The sequence below is a fragment of the Corvus cornix genome, chromosome 5 (assembly GCF_000738735.6).
Source record: "Corvus cornix cornix isolate S_Up_H32 chromosome 5, ASM73873v5, whole genome shotgun sequence".
NCBI lineage: Eukaryota > Metazoa > Chordata > Aves > Passeriformes > Corvidae > Corvus > Corvus cornix.
This window is the reverse complement of record NC_046335.1, coordinates 36,941,894-36,966,563: the sequence shown is the minus strand read 5'-3', so window position 1 is coordinate 36,966,563 and position 24,670 is coordinate 36,941,894. Positions and strand designations below refer to the sequence as shown.

Genomic DNA, 24,670 nt, shown 5'->3' with positions numbered 1-24,670 from the left:
CCGCGGAGAGACGCAGCAGTCGGGGGCCGGCAAGAGCGGCGCTGGGCGGAGCCGCTCCCCGGCTCGGCCCGGGCTGTCACCGCCCCCGGGTGTCACTTGCGGGCCCGGTCGTGCTCGGGGCCCGCGGCGTTCTTTCTTTCCGCGGGGTGGCTCGGGGCAGCTCCGCCATGGAAGCGGGGACGCCGGGGGGAGTCAGGTAACGCAGCCCGGTGGGCGCTCCTCGGCCGGCCCTGTCCTCGCTCTCGCTGCTGCCGGGGTGGCTCCACCGTTTTCCGCGGGGAGCGGCGGGGTGCGGACCCGGGCCCATCAAGCGGGCCGGGGGTGGGGGGCGGGCGTGTCCGTGCTGTCCCCGCCGCCCTGCCCGGGCACAGCCTTCCTGCGGCAGAGCGGGGCAGCGAGAGGATCCACAGCGCGAGGGGTAGTTCGAGATGCACGAAATGCGCCAACAGAGGCACACGAACTTGGAGCAAAACCCGAAAGGACGTACGTGTCTTCAAGCAAAAAATGGGAAGGGCTAAGTGATCTAAATATATGGTCACTGTGAGATCTCACATAATAATCCAGGACTTGTAATTGGACTGAGCCTCAATGGGTGGCGTCTGCATTTTCTATGTTGCATGCATGTAATTAATAAGTATTCTGTAAGCATCAGTGTTCTTATCTGCCCGAACTAATACCTTGTTCTCTTCCATGTGTGTCTGAACCCAGCACGATCTGGGAAGTATTTCCATAATAAGACACTACTGACAGCCCATTTTTTTTCAGGCAAATAAAACATTTATTGTTATCTAATAAATCCAGAAGTTGCGTCAAGCCTAAAACAACATAGAGCTGTCAGCAGGACCATCAGAAGCCTCCCTCCTTTATCAGTCCCACTGAAGGCTGAAGAAAAGGGTGCAGGATTTCTTCTTTTCTGCCAGTACTCCCCATTTCTCCATTCTTATTACTGGAAAATAATAATTAACTGCAATGACTGCAGAGGGAGGTCTGGCTTCAAAATGCAAACCCCCAAGAATTCAGCCATGCTAAAATTTAGCTCTGTTAGTCAGATAGATTGATAGATTCAATCATTTCTCAAAAATTCAAAGTTTAAAAGGAAATGGTTCAACATGAAACTAAATGTATAAGAAACTCTTCCCATATCTAAACACATTAGTTCAAAGTCCATCACATTTTATGTTGGACCAGAGTTTTCTGCACTGTCTTTAATCCTGACCACTCTTGAATAGGACACCCACCATCTGATCATTCAGCAGGTGTTTGATGTACACATTTAAACACTTTCTTTATCTGCTCTTTCTAGTGTCCAAGATGAGGCTGTGGACAAAAGCAACTTTAAGAAATGCAACCAGATTGCTTTTTACAGGTATGGAAAATTGTATTGTGGTGGTTATTTTTAAACAAGATATAGGAAGTAGTTCCACATTGATTTTTAATCACAGCAAGTCTGCTACCTTCAGGATTTATCTTTCAAAGGTGAGCATTCTACTCACCTGTCAGCAAGCAATAATCAGCATACTTTAAAATGTGTAATCTTGCATCCAAAATGTCTTCTGTTAAAATTCAAAAGGATCAGTCCTTGTCGCTGTTGTCCTCAGGATGGTGCGAAGAACGACACGAATTCAGGATCGGGTTCAAAGGCCAGAAATGTCTGGCCTTTATATATTTAATTATATAAATTAGCTTATATAGCTTTGTTCGCAAGAGTGGCATAACACCATTGGGTGCGTGACCATCTGCCTCCCAGAGCGATTGGCTGAACAGCATAACACCCATTTCCAAAATATTTTTCCCAGTGTGCAAAACAAAGACACAAATAGCTTGCACCTGCAATATAGTTTACAGGACCTCAAACCGTTTTCCCAGCCAGTTAGCAGGAGAAAGGAGACTTTCCCCAGGCGGCTGTAAAAATAGGAAAATTTCTTTGCCAGCCTCTTTAGCATCTACAAGTCCTCTCATCTGACAAAGCCCCAGCAATATTTTAACTCTAGGTGCACTCAGATGCAGGTTGTTCTCTTGACATGGATGGTTCTATCTGTAGTTCAAAGCAGCAGAGCACTCAATAGAAACCATTAGTCTGTGACAATAGCGTATGTGATTATAGTCCTCTTGAGCAAGCACCTTGGCCAGAATTCAGTGTCAAATCTAAATCCTAGCTAACTAGCCCCTTAAAGCTACCCTTATGCTAAGTCATATTTCTCATCCCATTTCTAACTGTGCTATCTATTGACCTTGTTTTTTTTCCTCCCATCCTCCGTTATGTTCTATCCTGTGCTAATTGACTGAAAAGAATGACTGCCTATTGTTATACCAATTAGTCACTCACATACTGGGTTTATTAATGAAAAAATTTCTCTTGAAGTTAGCCTCCAAGACATTTATCTTCAAATAGTTCATAAAACCTGGGCTTGGCATGGAGAATTCAGTTTCAAATTACAAACATACATTATTTCATCACCCCAGAATGTAGAAGCTGTCCATTGGGGAGTTAAGGGGATATATGACAGAAAATGAAAAACAGATTATTCACATGAAATTTCAAGGATAAATGAAAGAACAACAATGTAACTGTACAGCTAAGCATTGGACACTTGGATTAAGACTATTATTGTCTTAAAAAACCTTGTAGAGTGGTGATGGGTGAACTCCTGAACCCCTCTAATATCTCATTCATAAGCATTCAGGTGTGCTCAGAACTATATTCCTTCTTTTTCCACTTGACTTGAAGTGCTAATAATTGTATTTGAAAAATTGAATACAAAATTATTAAGTAAACATTTCTACTAATATTATGTTCCTCTCTATGATATAAGCCACAAGAGCTGGGGAGACCAAAAGTAATTTTCTGTCTTGACAGGCGTCAGAAATTTTTACATCCTGGAAAATCCTTGTATCGAGTATTGTTGGATTCAGTCACATTAAGTGATGAAAATGTCAAATTCCAAATTATTCATGAGGAGAATAAGGTGAGATACCACCTAGCATAAGAGGGTGCTTACAGAAAGAGCAGTGAATATTGTCAAAAAGACTGATAATATTTGCAGGCTTTGAGATTCTTCAGTGATAAATATTTGAGAGATAATGCAAACTATCAATCGAACTATGTCCTTACTGGTCAGCATTTAACTTTAAAAAAAAATTAATGGCTTTACAAAAAAAGAGAGTTCTGACTAGAACTCTTTTTATCTGAAAAATATTTTTCATTCATAGTTTTCTCCACTATTTCAGAATAATAAATTCATTTTCTGTAATGCTAGATATCAGAGGCTTGAAGATAAAAGAGTTCATTTAAATAGCATTGCTTCTTCAAAGGGGTGAAGTAGAGTGAGCTGGTGTAAATTTATATGGATGATGATTTTTACTCAAAAATGCTAAAGAACATTAAATCAGAAAGCAGGCATGTTTCAGTTTTTTCCAGCCAGTAAGTGTTTGGTGATGCTGGGTTAAAAATAAGTAGGTATTTTTCATCCTTACCAGTTTATCTGTTTGTTTGCTCACAGGTTCTTCTACAAGTAGAAATTTATGAAATAGAAGGCAATATTTTCAGGCTTAAAATTGATGAGGCATCTCCTCTCAGAGCAAGATACAAAGTTCCTGATGTTCTTATAAAGGAACCTACCACCCAGAGGTAAGTGATGGGTGATTTAGCATGTTAATAATTTATACAGCTTTGTTTCATTTCTCCCTCCTTTATGTTACAGTACAGTTGTCTCTCTACAATATAAAGTTGTTACAGGAAGAGAAAAAAAAAAGGCATGTGGTTAATTTACTTTCAAAAAATCATGTTAAATACTTAGGAGAAAGTTTTATCATACACATAAGAAACCTGAGCCTGTTTGACCCAATCAGAAAATAACCTACTTGTTTCAATGCATCGTTTTTACCTAAGGCATTACCTGTTAATGTGAAAGGAATGCAAGCTCAGGATAGTTTTCATGGCAGTTCTGTAGCCACTTTTTGGACTATGCAGTGAACTCTGAGCACAGCATGTATTTCTGGCCTTCTTTGGCTCAACATTAGCCTTGAGGTTTGTGTAATGTATGCAGATATTCTTAGCCCATTTTTTGTATCAAATTGTTACTTAGTTACAGTGGATTTTATGTGCTGCTGACTCATATAAAGCTGTTGTTGCTTTTATTTGCCAGACTGTTCATATCCCACAAGGAGGCAGGTATTTTGGTACTATCAAGTGTTAATGAGGACTACAAACTTCAAGTCACAGCAAACCCCTTCCAGGTTGAGCTGCAGTCCAAGGGTGAGACTGTTATGAGCATAAATTCCAATGGGTTGTTGTATTTTGAGCACCTGCAACCACCTCCCAGTGATAGGTACAGTATCTGTCTGTCACATCATTGTATATACTGGTTGTGCTGTAGCTGGAGATAAGTCTATGGAATTGCAATTTCTGAAAGATCTTGGGCACTGTATCACGTCTTCTCTTTTACTTCATATGTACAGTAAATACACGGTGAAGTTTTAACAAACAAATTCTGGATCAATTAGCTGCAGACTGTTTTAACCCCTTGCAGCAGCTATGTGCAAGATGCTAACCTCGTTTAATGGCCAGTTCTGCAAAACACTGAAGTATCCTGGTACCCCTTGTCTTTCTTGGGAATGAGTTACAGTAGTATGATGAAGTTATTAGTTTAATCTTTTTTATCACTCTATTTACTCCTTAAGTAAGTGCTATTCACTCTATAAGCACTTGAAGTCAAGATTTGTTCAACTTGCAGTGTGCCATCTAGCTGCAAGATTTCATAGATTAATCACACTACAAAGTGCTGGAAGGATGAGAAACCTCAGTGCAGGACATGTCATGACTAAAAAATGGGCATAGCAAGTGTCTCTCTTATAGAGCATTATTTTAAACATTGAAATTAACAGAGAGCCCTTAGCAGAATGATAAAGAAGTGAGGAGCTTCTGGGCGGGTAAAATGCTGATGCAGATAGAAATAAACATGAAAGGCCAAGAAGTCAACCTAATTTCAAGTACTGAGTGAAGGTTATTTTAAGGCATTGAATATTAAAATGATTTGCAATGATTTTACACCAAAACTCTTACATAATGTATAAAGCAATGCATGGTGCTATTTTAATTTTCTGTTTGAAATCCTTGCTTAATTTAACAATAAACTGATTGTTTCTATGTATATGTTTTCACTAGAAAACCTACAGCACAAAATGAGGAGGAAGCAAGTGATTCCTCTAAGGTAACCCATGCTTACAGCAATTCCAGTATGAGTATTTTGTAAAAGAATTTTGCCCTATACTATGTTTACAAATACAGTCTACCCACTTTCAAAAAGGACCTGGTATAACATATTGAGATATTTTACAAATTCATAGTTGGAGAAAGATTTATGCGTTTTACAAAGTCTGTAGAAGGCATCAGTTAGGTAGATTTAGCACAAAAAAGCTAGATCTGTAGCCTTTCTTTAGCCTTTTTATTATTAATTTATTTCTCTTTTGGTCTCTTATTTGATCTGGAGTAGATGTGTAAAAGGGAGTTTTGTGGTGACATTTGTCATTTTCAAACTCCCTGTTCATTGCAAAGAGAGTTTCAAAAGAACAAGACTTTTTTTATAACAGTCAAAAAATGTGCTTCCACATACATTCAGGCTTAATACAGAAATAAAATTCTCTCTTAAAATAGACCAGGTCCTGGCAGTGCATAGAGGCACATAGCAGTTTTCCCAGGAGGCTGAGTTGTGTCCGTGATATAATTTTAGCCTCCTGCAGAGCAGATGGCTGCTGACTCCGCTGTCCTGTTATAAAGGGCAGGAGCTGTGCTGCCTTCAGCATACTTGTGTCTGAACTCTAATTGCTGCCAGGGAAGTCACACAGCTGCAAGAGGCCATGTCCACTTATTGTGGGATGAATGTAGAAAAGAAAACTAGGAAAAACACTGCAAGAAGTGTAAATTCTATGACAATGAATTACAAGACACAAGGAGGCTAACAGTGTCAGTTACAGACATTCCAGAGTGTCTGGAGAGTTTTTTTGTTGTCTGACCTTTACTGTTTGGGGGAGTGGGTTTGTTTCTGTTTGTATGGTTTGTTCTATCCATGCATTTCATAAATTTATTCAACATCAAGGAGAAACACATTTTTTACAGTGAGAATAATCACTCACTGGAACAACCTGCCCAGGGATGTGGTATAGGCCCTATCACAGGAGATTTTCAAGATTTGTTTGGACAGGCTGCTAGATAATCTCATCAAAGCTCCCTTTACCATTAAAGGGTGGACCAGGTGATCTTCTGCAGTCCCTTCCAAACTGGGCTATTCTATCATTCTGTGATTCTATTCAAGACATCAGATATCACTTTTATGCTGTTGCAGACTGGTTGTGTACAACATGTGCACATCAGTTCTTCAGTGTAAATTCCTGCAGCTGAATCAGATTTGTGGTTTTGATTTATTTACATTGGCCATATGTGGCAAAAAAAAAACCAGTTAACAGTGTATAAATCTCGTGTGAATAAACATTTTTCTTAGAAATACATGATGTGAGCAATTTCATTTGCTAGGCTTAGCTATTTCTATTTGTACAGGAAAAACAAGAGGATCTAGGTCTCTGGCAAGAGAAATTTGGCAGTTTCTTAGACATTAAAGCTCATGGTAAGTCTCAGTCTAGTTCTGAAAACAGCTTTACTGTTTTGTATATATCCATGTTTATTCATTTTTCTGTCTGCTTTCTGTTTAGCTGTTTAATGTTTATCAATGTCTCACTCGCTCCTGCTTTTCAGTTGCCTTAACTTGGTTTTAATCAGAAAGCAGTGATGGGTAACAATTTGACAAAAGCTCTGCAAATATTCATTATATCTTTGTTTAAGAGGGAACACATTAAATGTGGCCCATTTCATCAACTCACTGAGTGCCATTTCTGACACAGCATTAACACTATCTGCATCGTCTGACTGTACATGTATATCATATATTATTTCCTTTTTCTTTTCTTTTTTTATTAGTATTAGTACATAACATTGACTTCACCTGTAGTTTGTTCTCCTTATATATAAGAAATCATGATGAAAGCATTAATAATTGTCACAAAGAAACTTTTTTGAAGTGGGGACTGAAAAAGGAAATACTAAGCAATCTTAAGTGATAAGAAGAAGGTTATAGACACAAGAATAGTAGCTCAAATACAATTTAAATTATCAATTACCAAAATATATGATGATCTGCTGTCCATCTTGTTGTATTCTATATTAATTAAGTTGGTTAGCTTTGTCCATTACCATTATTGTGCAGACTATTATAGCAACCAGCACTACCCAGCAGCTGCAGTGGGAAGAGGGAAGTCTGAAAGCAATTCCTTTTGGTGAGAGAAACTTCTTCGGTTCACAGCCAAGACATAGAGGGCAGGAAACTGTTGCCTTTGTTTTTCATGCTATTTCTCATGTCTTGGGCCAGCACCCTGTTTTTCTGTTTTCTGTGTCAGAGGAATTAAGTCCATATGGTCAGATTCTGATCCTGAAGGGCTGCTTGTCAGTCTGCAGGATCTCTGGTTGCCTGCCAAAAGTTGCTGTGGATTCAGCAATGTGACAGGATGATATCACTGGTAGGGACTCTTGTGCATGCTACTCCTTTGGCTGAGGCTGCAGAGAAGACCAGTGGGAAACAGGAGATAATTTTATGCAGTTTCACTACAGAATAAAGAAGTGACCCGTGATTACATGGATTTGGTTGGGTTTTTTTTTTCTGTTAAAGTGATTCATTTAATCTTCTTAAGAAGTTTAAAATCAGAAGACATGCAATAAAATCTGTTTCAAACATTACCTCTATAGAACAGAATAATGGAAGTGAAGTTGAAAGAAAGCATGAAAGAGTTAATTATTGAAACATTAAAACCTATTTTCTTTTGGTTTATCCAGTTAGGTTGCTGTGCTCTATTCCTTTCAGATAAGCCTAAGAATGGAACTCTGCGTAATCATCATTTAATGTTACTTCCACAGGTCCTAGTTCTGTAGGCATGGACTTCTCTTTACATGGATATGACCATGTTTATGGAATACCACAACACACAGAAACACTTCTCCTCAAAAACACCAGGTAAAGGCGTCAAGGTGTCAGATTGCTAGTGAATGCAGTGTCTTTTTTTTTTTTTTTTTTTTGTAAAGGAGAGCTATAACATTGTATTAATAATTTAATGCAGAAAACAGCTTGAGATATGTATATCATATAGTGTATATCTTAGTTTAATGATACAGCAAACTGAACTGTACCCCTATCCATGTGGAGTAAGGTGTTTTGCTTTCCCTAGTGTGCAATTTCATGAATGGCCCCTTTTGTTTTCTCTCAATTTTCCATGAAGTTTTTTTCTGAATGGCTGGATCAGTCATGTTTTAGCAGAACTCATAAAAGAGCAATTCCATGGAAAGATGGGAGAGTTCAGAAATTGTATTTTAGGATTTAAAGCAAATGCAAAGTAGTCTCATTGTCAGCAAAAATCTTGTTTGGTTCAGACAGTGAGGAACAAAGCAAAGAAGCAGTAATTTAGACAGTCCATATTTCAGCTCTGGATGCTAAACAAAAGACCAGAACACAGAGCACTCACTGAGTATTCACCAAGTTTAGTGGAGCAGCAGTAGAGTTAAAACTGGCCTAGTGCAAGATGCTTACATGTAACAAACACATCTGTTTGTTTGTCCTAGTGATGGCGATGCCTACCGGCTTTATAATTTGGATATTTTCGGCCACAAGATACATGACAAAATAGGCATTTATGGTTCAGTGCCCCTTCTCTTAGCACACAAGCCTAACAGAACTTCAGGGATCTTCTGGCTGAACTCTTCAGAAACACTGGTGGATATTAGTACAAAGGCAGTAGCTGAGGTGAGAGTTATTCACTTTCCTCAGAATTAAATAACTAAAGAAAAACACTTCAGGACAGGGCCAACAGGAATATAACAACACTGTTGGAGGTTTATCTTTTGCTCACTAATGAAGAATTGTCAGTCTCTTCCTCGTGTCCTCCCTATTACTAAATTTGTTGTATTAAATGAAAAGAACAAAGAGATGACTCCTTTCAAGAGCCAAGTTATAGATCTTGTATCTTAACCGGTCTACAGGAGGAGGCAGAGAGAAAATACCCAGAAAAAATCTACACAGGTGGATGTAGCAAGCAGAAAAAATGGTGAACAATAATCTTGACAATCATTTGGATTTGAGGAATTTTTATGAGTGTTTAAATTCTTGGAATTGCACACATTCTTCTGTGTACTGTGACTGACCTTGAAGAAACATAAAATGTTCAGGAAAGGAACTCAGCTCTTGAAACATGAACATATGAATTCTGTTAAAATTGAAACAATGATGAAAAAGCAAATCTTGCTTTTCCAGCACTGCATTATGTGGTTAAATTTTTTTTAAATTTTAGTTTAGTTATGATATAGATATTACTCAAAGATCCTACAGAAAATGCATAGTCTTTAATTATTTTGCCACTCATTACCCATTTTTTCTCATTACCTGTTACTCTACTTTGTCTAAGTGGTATGCAAGGTAAAGGATTTGTGAAGGATATATAAGAAACATTCAGTGTGTATTCCTAATAGCTTTCAGGTAAGTGTTAGTAAATTTAGTGTGTTTCCCTCTTTGATCCTTCATTGAATAAAAGTTTGCTAGAGAGAGAGATTCAGTTTTACCTTGTTTTCTCTCTAAGCACACTCCATCCAGATCTGCTGCAGAGACTGCTAAGCAGAGAGCAGTGCCTCTAACCAATGTACGCTGGATGTCAGAAAGTGGGATCATTGATGTTTTCCTACTGATGGGACCCACTGCATTTGATATCTTCAAGCAGTTTGCACAACTGACAGGTACTAACTCACATAATTGGAGTCAGAATGGCACACTTACCCGGGAGATTCTCTGAGGGACACGCTGTACCCAAGAGTGTGTCAATATTTACCTAGCCCATTGTGTGCAGGAGGCCAGTTGTTCCCAAACTGCAGTGTGTAGATCAAAGGCTCATGCTTTGTGAAGACAGGCCTCCATCCTTGTTTTCCCTGGCATTTACAGCTGGCCAAACTTGGCTGTAATTGAGAAGCCAGCATAATTACTGCTATCCAAATCTGCACCCTTAGATGAAGAGGTGAAACACAAGGAACTAGAGCTGCCAGTCACTATCAAGACAGGCCACCTTATAACATGGAAAGACTGAATTTATTGATAGTTTTATTTTCATTCATATAATCTTTTCTAGGCACTCAAGCCTTGCCCCCACTTTTTTCTCTGGGCTACCATCAGTGCAGGTGGAATTACGAGGATGAGCAAGATGTCAAGGCAGTGGATGCTGGCTTTGATGCACATGACATTCCTTATGATGTCATATGGCTGGATATAGAGCACACGGATGGCAAGAGGTATTTTACTTGGGATAAACAGAAATTCCAGAACCCCAGAAAGATGCAAGAACATCTCAGGAAGAAAAAACGCAAGGTAAATAATATCGCAGGAAGAAAGAAAAGATTTCTCTGTAGTGTGGATCTACCCAATCTTGCTTTAGCCAGGGTACTTCAGATACTGGAAACAGGTTAACTACAACACAGTACACTAGATTGTCTTGCCATATGGTGATGCTTCCAGCATGCAAGCTATCTTGTTTAATTCAGTTCCTCATATAATTTTATTATTTAGTAGTTTGTTCTGTATCCTGACGATCCAGCTAAATTTGACCTATGTGAAATTCCATCTTACAGAAGCAGCTCGGTGTTGTCATTGATGAACACAGCAGAAAATTTTTCTTCTTAACATGAGCTTTCACCATTGATAGTTTCTGTGGTTGCTTCAGCTTTTCTTTGAGTTTCTGTATTTCTATTTTTACAGCTAAAATATTTTCCTTGGAATTACTGAGTTGTAGAATTGCTTAATGCTTGATCTTTGCCAAAAGTCAATGAACTGGGGATTGTTGAAATAGCATTCAAATTTTATAATCCCTCAGTTGGAGCTATAGTACTTTCTCAGTTCTGCAGCAAAGCAGCAGAGTGTAACTGCAAAATACAGTACCTGTTGCTGTTGTATGCCACACAAACTAAAATGAATTCAAATGTCTTAAGGCATATGATTTTAAGCAGGCACATGAACACAGAAGTCAGATATTTTCGCATTCACAGAATACGGCAGTGAATTAAACATAGTGGTTTTAGGGGTTGGAGTACTTGCTTTTATCTGAAACCATGGGTTTTGTCCTTTATTTCAGATGAGTGAGTTCATGCACTCCTTGTAAATTCAGGTCCTGTACATATGTCTAGCACAGTGTATAAAAAAACTGGTGTCTGCTTTTTAAAATTAGTGACAGCTCTCTTCTTTACCTGAGATGAAGTCATTCTCTGCCTTTCATCAAAAGTGAGCTCGTACTGTTTTATTAAGCACAGCTGATGCTAATGATGTGTTTTATTTTCTTATCCTGGCAGCTTGTGGTCATCGTAGATCCTCATATTAAGGTTGATCCCTCATATCCCCTGTATGCACAGGCAAAAGACAAGGGCTATTTTGTGAAAGACAGAAGTGGACAAGATTTTGAGGGCATCTGTTGGCCAGGTAAAAAACCATTCTCTCTATATATTTTAAGCTGTTTATTTTAAAAATTTTGCAGAAAAGGATAACTGGGATCCACGGAAGCAGAATTAAATTACTATATTCCTTTCATTTTTTGTAAATATTAATAATTATAATAATAATTTAAAGTTAATATAATTAATAATAATAATGTGGGGTTTTGGTATAGTCGTGTTCTGATTGCCTCAGCTGTATAGCTACTTCTGTTATATGTATTGGATCTGCATATAGTCCCAGTGCCTAGAACTAAAAGAGTTGGATTTGTTGATGAGAACAGCCATTCCTCTTCCCAGCTTGTCTTGGATGCAGAAATGCAGTCTGGTCTGTTGCAGTGAGCACAGCTTATGTAGGCTGGATGAAATTTAGTGAACCCCGATCCTGAAGACTTTGATTCAATAGTAATACAGTGATTTGACATGTTGTTTTTCTTGAGGCAATCTCATTGCAGGGAGGCAAAGGACGTCGTCCCCCTTCTTTACAGAAAGGAAGCCCACAGTCCTGGCAAAGGAATGATTATGGGAAAAATCAAGGACATATTACAACTTGTAGTTGTGTGGCAGGATGTAGTCGTTCAGCTTCTCAGTGACCCTTTCCTGTCTGAACTCAGAATACCGGGAATGCTGTGTTTCCTTGACTTCTTGTTCACGCATGAACATATATCAAACTGCTAGCAGTCATCCTTAAATGGTACTGAGCTTCAGACCTCCAGAATCTCTGTGAGTTGACCTTTGGAACATGGCAAGGGGTGTACTGAGTTCCAAGTCAGCCTGGAATTTGCTCTTGAGCTTTAATTTCAAAAAAAATAGCAACTACATTATTGCTGCCTATGAAAAGCATCGTAACTTTAGGCCATTGTATTTAGGTGCAAAGACATTTCATAAAATTAGGTAGATAACTGGGATCTCCCACATCCACAGGTTCCTCTTGTTACCTGGATTTCACAAATCCTGAAGTGCGAAAATGGTATGCAGATCAATTTGCATTCAAAACATACAAGGTTTGTATTTATTTGCTCTGATCTACATATCCCAGAAAGCCTGAAAAGGGAGAAAAGAAAGATAGTGTCTAAGCAAGTTGTTGGCCTTTGTAGCTCTATTATTGTAGTGTATAGGAAAATACCTTGATAAGCTGAAGTACCATAGAAGGATTTTCTCCATGGACCTATGTTCACTAAGATAGTTGGAACCCATATGCGACCAGAGAACGTGCTCACTCAGTTGCAGTAGAAGGGACAAACTGCAGGCACTTTAAGAACCCATAATCTAAAACAGCTGCTGCCATTCCAGCCTTTACTAACTTGATAGCACACAAGGAGCGATGTGGGAGTGCATTCTCACAGCTCAGTCACTTCATACTGACCTTCCTGCCTAGTGCTGAAAGTGTCTGGGGGACCCTTGCTGTACACCTCCAGTTCCCCTCACCCTGCCCCAAAGTTCTGGTTTGCAGCAGAGTTGTTGAAACCACTTCCCTAACAGACATGCATAGTAGATACTTCCCACACTGGTTTTCCTCTCCAGCTTTTCACCTCTGGCCTTCTCTGATGTTGCCTCGTGGCTGTTTTATACTTCTCTTTTCCCTGCCTCTTTTCCCTCACCAGGAAGCAGGAATAGCAAGTGCCTACTGAGTTTTGTAAGAATTGCAAAGATCAAGTGGGCTTGGAGGCTGCTACCCTGACTAGAAGGGCCTCTAGGAGGGATGAGATGAATGACTGGAACTGGGGACTTTCAAGTGACCTGAAAAGTGTAATTACCGAGTCTTGCTTTTGTGCTGCTGTTTCTGCTCATTCCCCAGACTGGTCTGACACCCACTTGAGATAAACACTCTTAAGTCACAGGATTGGCTCTGCCATGACCTAATTGCATCCCTGTGTCACAGGCATCCACTAATATCCTCTTTGTATGGAATGATATGAATGAGCCTTCAGTCTTCAAGGGGGCAGAACTAACAATGCAGAAAGATGCTGTGCACTACAACAACTGGGAGCATCGGGAAGTACACAACCTCTACGGATTCTATCAGGTAGAGTATCTGGAGGCACAAACAGCAGTTATTCTCATGCAGTATGTCTGATGTGGTACTTCACCCAGTAGCAGGTATTCTGTAACCTTCATCAAGGACTGAAACTCTGCTGTGCTGGATGTTGCAATATTTGAAATAAACTGTGATTGGTCTCAAGAAAACGTGACAACATCTATGCCTTTCTACCATAATAATGTAAATTACATTGGCTGTGACTGTACAACATCAATAACTTTTTTTGTTCATGTATATTCTAATAAGAATGTGTTATTTAATAATAGGTATTTTTTATGGGTACAAATTTCTTAATTTTTCTGCCTTAGAAGGGCTAAAATGACAGTGTAGAAAGTACCCTAATTAAAGAGTTTGTCTTCCTGACTTTTATATTCATGATTTTCAGCAAATGGCAACTGCTGAAGGACTCATCAGACGTTCTTCAGGAAAAGAGAGACCATTTGTCCTCACACGATCTTTCTTTGCTGGATCACAGAAGTATGGTAAGTAAAGATTAGCTGGATGCCTTCCTTGCTGCTTTGTTCTATTAAGTTTGATGGATAGTAGTCGAGAGAGGACAGAAACTGTCTTGTAAACACTGATGTGCTGAGCTCATAAGAGTGCAAGTGATTAAAAAATCAGGAGAGGCTGGCAAGGTGTGTACAAGTCAAAGGGAGAATAGTAACCTGTGTCCTGTGACAAACCAATACCTGCTGTTACTGCCTATTTCAGGAGCATGCATGTATAAAGCAAAAAAAGTTGCAATGTACAGCAATTCACAAGTAGTTCATGATTATTCTTGTCTTCTTTCCTTAACTGCAAGCATAAACTGAGGTATACATTCAATTTTCCTGCATGATACTGAAACCGGGTATTTCCAGGGGCAGTATGGACTGGAGACAACACAGCAGAGTGGAGTTACTTGAAAATATCTATTCCAATGCTTCTTACCATCAACATGGCAGGGATTTCATTCTGTGGAGGTAATGTGTTTCTCATTGTGCATAAATGGTGCCACCAAGCTTGTATTCCCAAGGTAGACTTCAACACAGACAGTGGAAAGCTCAACAGCCCTGTGCCTTTCCAGGCAGTTTCACAGATTAGTCTGGTTTCAGAAGCCTGAAACCTGGCTCTCACCATCATGTCTCCACTAATTTTTGTGCAGTGTTTGTGTCCCATCTGGAGCAGCAGTCCTCAGGTGGTGTTCTGTATCATCACTGTGACAGTCCCCTGTCATTGGGAAAGTCACTCAGCCTTCAAAAGCTGTCTTGAGATTTTGGACAAGCAGCTTCCCAACAGCAGAACAGTGAACAAATTGTGAAATGCATGGATTTATACACTTGGAATGTTTGTTAGAGGAGAGCTTCACATTTTCCAGAGCAATCTCCACAATTGTGTATTTTTATTTGTCTGCGCAATATCTAGCTGATGTGGGAGGGTTTATTGGAGATCCAGAACCAGAATTACTTGTTCGCTGGTATCAGGCTGGAGCCTACCAGCCCTTCTTCAGAGGTCATTCTAACATGGAGAGCAAACGGCGCGAACCGTGGCTCTTTGGGGAGAAGAACACCCAGATCATCAGGAAAGCCATTAGAGAGCGCTACGTCCTCCTGCCCTACTTATACACTCTGTTCTATCGGGCACACACGGCGGCTGAACCCGTCATGAGGTAAGAGCATGAGTCAGGAGGCTTAGGGGTTATCTGCAGGAACTTACTTGGAGAAGGGAAGTTAAATTACCATCTCTTACTTTTGTAGTTACTTAATTTTCTATTAAAAGGGAGAAAACCACACAAAAATTCTAATAATACTGAATTCTATTTTCATGCATTCTCCAAGCTTTGTTAGGGCTCTCAGGGGAAAATTATGTTTTGAATTTTTTCCCAAATGACACCTGGAACACACTAATTCAATAAACACATCACATTCTTTAAACCCTTTAAAGTAGTGTGGACTTCAGACTTTCCATCATGATAAAGAACATCCCATAGTAGTCCAACCAGTACATAAAACAGTGCTTAATGGACTCTGAACTTGCTGACCTAGAAATGTAAATGCCATTTTGCCCCTCATGAAAATATTTGCTACTGCTTAATTGTTATTGTAATAAAATCTTATTTCATATTAATAGTTTTATCATTTATTTATGCAATATTCCTTATAATGTTTCTTTTAGTAGAGAATTTAATAATCTAGAACGGAAATTAAATTAGAAAATAAATGTTAGCTCTCTTGCTGTCTAACCTCTTAAAAATGTACCTCTATGGAACTGACTGCAGCACTTTCAGGAAGAGATGAGTGTCATTAATCTCCCTGGCATTGACTTCTGTGTCTTTGAGGTTGTCCTAGAATTGCTCTTTTGCACACGTTGGCCTTTACTTTTTGTTATGCAGATACATCTCATAAGTTTTAAAAACATGAAGGTCTTTTTGACAAGGGTTGAGTGGTTTGAGTTTTGAAGATGATTTGCATTACAGACATAGTGTGAGTGTCTGTCTGCACATATGTAGGTGTAAATGCATCTGTTTTATGCACTGACATAGAAAGTGGGTTTCTGTCTTTCTTGAAATGAAGCTTTTGTTGACATGTGAACTGCCCACAGTATTAAACCACACTTCTATTGGGTTAAGTTTGCTGCAGTAGGTACAGAATTAGAGAGGAAGTATATTTTTCTCACTGAGACAAGCAGAGTGGAAAGTGTGCCTCATTAGCAAGCACATGAGCAGTAGGGCTACAGTGAACAAGTGGGTGCCTGTGAGGGAGCAGGTGAGCCAGGCTTTTGTGTAAGGGAACCCAGACCCTGTCTCTTAACAAGCTATTACTGTCATAATGTCTCAAACTTTAAATATACAACTCTTGTTCTGTAACCAGATGGTTATTACTCCCTTTTTTGAGTAAGACTGAAAATGAGCTTCTGGTGCAGGTTTTTCAGGCATGGCCAGGAGGAGACTTGCTATAAAAGCAGCAGTGAGCGGCTGAGAACAGGAAGGACTGTGCTGCAGGATCTAGCTTATCAGGTGCCAGCATTGCTGGTAGACTGGGACACAAAGGCTCATTCATCTCTCCTTTGATAGAAGGAAGGCCGATGTAGTGCAGGGTTGAAAGGAAGAAGGCAGGAGGGAAGAAAATGAGGATGTAAAGCTAGGTATACAGTAGTGTCTTCACTCATGCTGTACTGGGGACTCTAATCAGTGAATCAAAGGGCTACTTTGAGTCACTGACACAAAAGAGGATCTTGCCCTATCTTCAGTTCTTGATAACTGTGCCTTGTAAAGAGAGGGAGAAAATGGAGCCTGAAAATACCAGAAGGACTTGAACAGGTTGATTGGAGAGGAAAAGTGTAACTGAATTCCATTATCTTTCTTTTCTACAGATCTCTCTGGATAGAGTTTCCAGAGAAAATGGAAACTTTTGATGTGGAAAATGAGTACATGCTGGGTAAGCAGGTATCTTGTTCTCTGGAATATGAGTTAAATATTTCTGAGGTGTTGCATGACAAAAAGAAAACATAAAAACACTCAAGATTTTAAAAAATTACACTTAATTATACAAATTATTGAATATAGAACTTGAGACCTCTTTGAGGGACCTAGTTTCAACTGCACTTTAAAAATAGATGACATAGGAGATGCAAAAACTGAGTTTTATCTCACTAGTCACTTTAAAAAACATGATTGGTTTTGACCTGAAACATCAAGTTCAGTGGAGCAGCTAAAATCAGTCTCCTTCAAAAATGGCATAGCAAACAACTACCACCAAAACATGATTGGTGTTGACTGTGGTATGGCTGGCTGCTGAAGTCAGTCAGCCATCAGCTCCCTACACAGGCCTTTTTTTCAGTAGAAAGTGAACCTAAGCATATGACGTGCCCAAGCAAGCTCCTAAAATGGCTGTAGGAGGCTGACAACCCCAGAGCACACAGGTTCTGCTCTGGAGAGACGCAGCCTTGAGGACCACAGCCATGTTTGTTTTTCTCCAGGAAATGCCTTGTTGGTGCATCCAGTCACAGAAAAAGAGGCCAAGACAGTGACAGTTCTGTTTCCAGGGTCAGAGGAGGTAAGGATGTACATGAATTGCTCAACTGTTCTGCCCAAAGAAATATTTTATGCAGAGACCTTCCCAGCTCCCCATCTCAGAACTGCTGAGCACTCCTGCTGTGCCAAGTCTTGGCTGGCCATGCTGTGCCACTCTGAACCCTTCCTTCCATCTTGATCCCCTGCTTGCTTGGCTCACAATAAATTTACTTCCTTGCTTTTTCAAGAGCTGCTGCGCAAATTTCACGTCATCTACAGTTTAAATCTCCCCTCAAGGTTTGCTGCTTCTTATCAATCACCATGAAACAGCTAAATTGTCAATTTCCTTCTTTCATGTGTTTCTCTTTGGGTTAAACTTCTCATTTTATGTTGGGAAAAAGGGAACTTTGAAGAAAGATCATAAGGAAATCAGAGGGAAACTGTGGGGAAAATTTTAACAAGGAAATACAAGCCTCATTAGCCTGGGACATGTATAGCAAAGACTGACACATACAGAGAGCAGTTCCTCTCTGAAGTAAAGGTATTTACCCACAGGATGGCACAGTGGTCCACTCCTACGAAGAGCATTTGGTAACAGCAGCTGTGGAGGAAGGGAAATGATTTGGGGAAAATAGTTGCTAAGAGAAAGTCTGAGACTCTAGAGAGTAAGCAGCAAAAGGGAGTGTATGAAACCATGCAGAGCCTTGTGACTCCACTAATGCACCTAAGGACACTTAGAATTCTTCTCAGTATAAGGAGAAAAACAGACTAGGCTCTCCAGACAAGTTAAGGAAAATACTTATATCAGGATCTCTGTGGCAATTGACTGCTTGGCACACTTAAAGCAATTAAACCTTCTGGCAAGTGTGGTGCATGGGAGGTTCAGATGCAGCTCTCTTTTGTCACCCAGTATTAGCAATTTTGTTAATTTTCACTTCAATAAAAATATGCTTTTTCAAGAATTAGACTTTCAAAAAAAAAAAATTAGGAAGTGTTTCACTGTTTTGCACTTCCAGATGCTTTAAGACATACAAGACATTATGCAAACTGTAAAAAGGGTCAGATTCTTTTTGTGCTTCAGAAATGATAATTTTTTCTTTTCATCCAGAAGGTCATTTGATTTAAAAATAAATGATTTTTCTTGCATATCAAATACATTGTTAGGAATAGTGACAGGCTCGAGTAACTGCATCTGCAGAGGGAACAGATCTTGGCATATGTGTTACAATCATTCTTTTTTCATTTTTTCTAGATTTGGTATGATTTCAGAAAATTTAAGCGAATGGAAGATGCAGGCACAATGAAGATCCCAGTAACACTGGAGAATGTATGTTTTTTTCCTAAAATGATACTTGCATTGAGCAGAAGAAAAAACCCCAAGATTTTGTTATGTCGTTATTCAGAATCAGAAAAGTGACATTTCAATTTCCTTGCAGAAATGTAATCTAAAATAGCTTTTGTATAAAAGTCCCATCTCCTTTATTGTTAGATTGAACACTGCTGTATCCTGGTGGTGCAGTGACGTGATAAAAGGGTTGCTTTTACAAGCAAAAGTATTTTGCTTATACACATACAGAAAGTTACTACTATTCCCATTATTAGTTGAATAATTTTCTTTATATATTTGTGGTAAAAGTTCATTTCTAAGTTTTGAGCAAACTTCTGTCATCTCTGATCCTTGTTAAAATTACATTATCAGAGCACAGGAACCTTTCTGCCCTGGCTTTGTGTTTTGCAGATTCCGGTATTCCAGCGGGGGGGCACTGTGATACCCCTGAAGACCACAGCTGGAAAATCCACTGAATGGATGATAGATATTTCTTATGAGCTCCACGTGGCCTTAGACACAGAGGTACTCTGAGATAGCATTCCCTTTTTACAAAGATATCTTCTGCTCCACCGGACCCTTGTTGGCCCTTGCTGCTTGTTTGATCAGCACAATGGCATCTACATTTGAGTGCCCAATGGCTCTTCTCCACTTGAGCTGTTTGAGGGGACTCTTGCCTCTCCCCCACTGTTCCCTCCAAACATGATTATCTGAGCATAGCAGAGGCAGAACATTTTTCTGACCTTTTTCTGTCCCTTGGAGGAAGGAACAGAGAATGAGCAGGCCACAAACTTCCTCTTGGGCACAGAGAGGGAACTTCCTACAACTGTCTTTGCTAGTAAAGAGGTGACACATGGCGCCTGCATCAATTTACAAAACCAGGATGTCCAGCAGTCTCAGAGCTGGATTGCCTGAGCCTTCCAGGGATACAAGTTGCTAAAGAAAAATAAACACACACCTTCAATATGAAGCATAACATATAGTGAGACATTTTAGTTTCATTATTCAACACTAGATGCTGCTGTTAATTTGTGCTCTATCTGGTGTGTTTTACAGGCCTATGCCATAGGTGAGCTCTACGTAGATGATGGGCATTCATTTCAATATCTCCACAAGAAGCAGTTCCTGTATCGGAAATTCACTTTCCACAAGAACATTCTCTTTTCCAGGTAAAAGCAATTATGGGCAAAAGTCACCAACACACTGTCACTGGAAATGCCTGTTCTAGTTCATGAGGCCTTCATACAAATGTAGCAGTATTAGTCTCATCTATTGCTTAGTGAAGTCCCAGTGTGCAGAATCTGTCATAAAACTGCAGAAGTAAAAGTGTTCTATGTAAGTCTGAGGGCAGCAACATATGAAATACTGAGTTGCCTCATATTGTTGCAGTCTAGTCAAACTCGAGATTCTGCAGATTGACACAAATATTAAGAAAGTCATTAGAAAGGGTAAAGCCTATCAGAGAGACAAAAAAGATAAACTGGGAGATCTGCAAGTAGGCAACACCTTGAGTGTTTGGATTTTGTAACAGAATCTTCGCTGAGAGGGTGGTCAGTCACTGGAACATGTTCCCCAGGGAAGTGGTCAAGGCATCAAGCCTTTCCTAGTTCAAAGCACATCTGGACAATGCTCTTGTCATAGGATTTAGTTTTAGGTAGTCCTACAAGGAGCAGGGAGTTGGGCTTGATTCTTACGTGTCCCTTCCAACTGGAGATGTTCAGTGCTTCTGTCTGGGAACCAAAACCATACCATTGCAGTCTTCCAAAGTAATGAACAAATTCACCATATATATTAGCATGAAGAGAAGCACTTGAAAGGAGGCACAAGGGGTACCACCTACAAAGGCTCAGTGACAACACCTAAAAGCCAAAAAGATCCTTAGCTGCTTGTAAGGAACGAGATGCCAAATATGTCACTGTAACACTTTTACTATTGAGGTGTGTTGCACATAGGGCTGTGTAGTGCATAAATGGTGATTCTACAGGTGTTCTTTAGTCCTTCAAGGTTCGAAAATATGCAGGAAGTGGTCTTAATGCTACAAAATTTGATACAGAGCAAAACTAGTTTAGCTTGTATAATGTGGTTAAAAGTATACTTCAAATCTCTTTATCTGGAATATGACATCTGGAAAGCTTAAAAATGCAGTGTGAGAAAGCAAAATGGTGCTAAATTGCTACCAAATCCAGAAGTTGGAAAAAAAGTCATTTTGAGATGAATGATATAATATTCTGTACATTACAAAAAAAGTTTCATTTTGAGAGCTTTTTAATGAAAAATTAGTTACAAAATTAAACATAATTTTGTCTCAGATTAAAATATCTTACTTGAAAAAAATGTTAAAATTAGCTCTACATTTATATTTATGAGTTTTCTCTAGTGTTTTCTGAAAATCCAGAACTTTTCTGGTTGGCAAAGCCATTCTTTTTTCTATAAGATAGCTTCTCAAACTGTTTTTCTTCTGACTTTGAAATCTGATATGCAGTGAGAAATTAGCTGACAATGGGAGAAAGTTTTACTTGTTTTTAAGAGAAAAGTTAATAGAGGAAAGGAAACCAGTACAGGAGGCTTTCAGGATGAGACTGAAGAAATAATATTTGTGTGATACTGAACTTATACTGATGGAAAGAAATTAATGTGTGTGAAATAATTTCCTTTTTTCAGCTGTGTAGATGAAAGCGGACAATACCACACCACATGTGTAGTTGAACGGGTGATAGTTCTGGGATTTGGAAAGCAACCCACTTTTGTGACAGCCAGTTCCAAGGGTAATGAATTGATGTCTATTTTACTACAATTTTTTGAAATTCTGTTGCTCTGCTGCCATTCACTAGAGGTGTCAAACTGACAGGTCTGTAAAGGAAGTGTTACAGCATAGGAAGCCTCTTTGTTTAGTTTTCTTTGCTACTTCTTTGATATTAAGGACAGAATTTAGTGAAGGGAGCCAGCAGCTATTCACCATTGATACTACATGCAGAACTAAAGAACACTGGCTTTGTAAGGTGATAAATATATCAGTAAAATTGGTTTGAAATGAACAAGTTCAGGCAACGTTTTCCTGCACAGAACATGAGCAGAGATGGCATTTCAAATGAAGGCCCATTTGCTCAAGTCTGTCAACCTGCCTACTCTAGAACAGGAAACTTGCAGACAAACCCATCTTTACTCTTCTGTTTCCATGCTGATCCAAAAGCTCTGGAGTTCCTGACTATATGGGGATCTCTAGAAGTCGCAAGGGATCCCATATGGATAGGGAGTAGCATCTACAGAAAGAGCTTTTGATTTCTGGTTGCTTTCCAAGCACGTCCCTTCACTTTGAGAGTCATGGGGAAATGGACTTTCTGCCTCCATCTGCCAAGGGTGCTTGGGGGAAAACCTGTGCAGAAACCAGGGTGATTTTTTTTCAGAAAAATCCTTGAGTAGTTCCATAGTTTGATGTACCATAGTTTGAAAGATCAGGGGAAAAAAAAGTTACTTTCTTATTCCACTGCATTCTTGTGTGTGTGCTGGGAAGATTTGACTTCTGTTTCTTTTTTAATTAATCCTTTCTGCCAGTGGCAGGGACAGTCAGAACTAAAAACTGTAGAGTCACATGTAACTATGTTTCAGAAGGGTTCTTCTTAAATTAAATAGAAAACTCTCTTGTCCTGTTCAGATGGGAAAAAAAAGGAAGTGGTTTTCACATACGATACAAAGACCTCTGCGATGACACTGGAAAACTTAGCCCTGAGTGTTGATGCTGACTGGGAGATCTGTATCAGCTGAAAGGAGACCCAACTTCTTCAGAGAAGCTGTTCATTGAGAGGCTGAGGAGAAATAAACTGGGAGGACTTCAGATGTTCACTTGAATCCAGTCAAATCAACAAACTTACTTTCCACCAACACACCCAAACTAACATTTCTTAAATTTTTCTTTTAAAGCACTAATTTGAACTTGGATAACTTTTCTGTTCAGCAAAAGTAATAGCACTAGGATTGTGTCTTTGGGGAAATAAGATAAATACTATTTGCATTAGGCTAGCTTCAGTTAAGCATTAAGCTTTTGTTCTGCCTTCACTTGCAATGAGAATCACGAATTGATGGGGTGAGATTGTGGCTGGTTGGCACAGGCCTTAATATAAGTATTTGAAAATCCCACTGTTGATAGACTGGAGCACTTGAGGAGATCTGGGCCAGTTCAACAAGCAGCAGCAGCAGATATGACAGACACAGGGGTTATCACCAGAGTTCTGCCCGCCAGCTGCCTTCTGAGAACAAACACAGGAGCCACCCAGTGTGATCACAGACACTTCTGCTTTCCAGTCCTTATGACAATGCAAAATTAGCTGGTCTGCACAGGAAAGTAAACAGCAGGCTTTGCAAACAGCTCAGGCACTGGAGGTGAGGTTTGGGTAGGTTGTGCCAGTCAGTTGTGCAGTAGTAGAAGATGGTAATGTGGCAGTGCAGAGGGCTCTCCAACAGCCACCTTTGAAACTTGGATTTCAGTAAGGCACAGGTCCTCATAGGTGCAGTACTGGCTTAGGATGGCAGCTGTACTTGCACAGAAACATTTTCCATGTTATTGGCCCCTTTCATCTGCAAGTACTACTTTTAAAAAAAAAATTATGTTGGGAAAGAATTGGCTTTGATGGTGGAACGTCATTGATTTAAGCCAGCCCAGTGAAGGAGCTATGCTTTTCCACATCTTCCAAGTCCTGCCAAGGTTTGGCTTCCTTTACACAAGTTTTACTCATGTCACTTCTTAGTATCTGGCTGAGATTTGAGCAAGGCATTTATGAAGCAAGTTTTAATTTTAATGGGATTGATTCTGCATTTAGGCATCCCACTTTATGCTTATTCCTCCATTCTGTTACAACTCAGCCTCATGTTCCCTTGCCTCCTTTTTCCACCATCTCTGCAAACAGAACTGGTGTGTCCTCATGCTTGCTTCCCTTGCAAAACAGAGACATTCTGAGTCCCAGATCCACTACAACCTGCCTGTTCCCTCAGGTCTTTCCATATTAGGCACCTCTTTTCACAGGCTGCCATTGTTCCACAGTTTGTTTACCCTTTTCATTTGCTACACTTGTCAGCTTTATTATTTTAAAACCAGTTCTGCTTTGAGTCAAACGTGAACATGCCATCAGTTGGATTTCTGTTTCTTCTGGATTTCTAGTTCATTTAATTTCTTATAGTAAGATCAGGAAGTATTTTCTAAAAATGTCAGGAAATTCATTTGTAGGAAACTGAGAAGGATGGTCACCATTTTTGCCAGCTAAAGGTAACGTAACATTACTCATCTCCCCCTGAGCTTAGTCAGTCATTCCCACCTGCTGCTGTTTGTCCTCTGCAGGGCAGATTTCTGGGAATAGCAAGCGTGAGAGCAAACTGTGAGTACTCTGCTCTTGACTACTCAAGCGTAGTTTGTTCCCCGCCAGACCCTTAGGTTCCTGCTTTTTTATTCTGCAGAGCTATGTGTCAGCACCTTCCAGGAGACAGTGTGAGCCTCCACTCCAGGAACTGGCAGCATAAATACTGTTGTGCTTAATGCAGACATGTTAATCCATGTAGAACAGCAGCAAATATCTTTTACATTTGTGAAAAGAGAGAGAGACTCTATTTTTCTATCACCTTCTAAGCTTTGATTGATGATTTCTTCCTATGTTTAAGCATAGCAGTGCTTTTGACAGGATATAGTTATTATCTGAGGCAATTTAATGAAATATTTTAACTGCTATTTCTCAAATTGGAAAGTGAAATAAAGTGATAATGAAGCAA

The 24,670-nt window shown here is 39.6% G+C and overlaps 1 protein-coding gene across 5 annotated transcripts; it reads left to right on the top strand.

The window, feature by feature from the left end:
• The first annotated feature begins 31 nt into the window (after nt 1-31).
• GANC (glucosidase alpha, neutral C) lies at nt 32-24,670 on the top strand. Of its 5 annotated transcripts, XM_039553215.1 has the most exons (24): nt 32-196; nt 1,304-1,366; nt 2,858-2,966; nt 3,501-3,628; nt 4,146-4,328; nt 5,165-5,210; nt 6,554-6,620; nt 7,961-8,057; nt 8,660-8,840; nt 9,670-9,823; nt 10,210-10,445; nt 11,420-11,546; nt 12,482-12,561; nt 13,440-13,583; nt 13,984-14,080; nt 14,459-14,560; nt 15,003-15,246; nt 16,950-17,014; nt 17,556-17,632; nt 18,842-18,916; nt 19,328-19,441; nt 19,973-20,085; nt 21,578-21,681; nt 22,569-24,670. In XM_039553215.1, exons 1-24 carry the CDS (start codon nt 168-170, stop codon nt 22,676-22,678), a joined length of 2,745 nt encoding a protein of 914 aa, XP_039409149.1. In that variant the 5' UTR covers nt 32-167; the 3' UTR covers nt 22,679-24,670. The 5 variants fall into 5 exon arrangements, 4 of the variants coding, with proteins under 4 accessions (XP_039409149.1, XP_039409150.1, XP_039409151.1 ...); XM_039553216.1 differs by lacking the exon at nt 2,858-2,966; XM_010414068.4 differs by lacking the exons at nt 32-196; nt 2,858-2,966 and adding an exon at nt 395-483.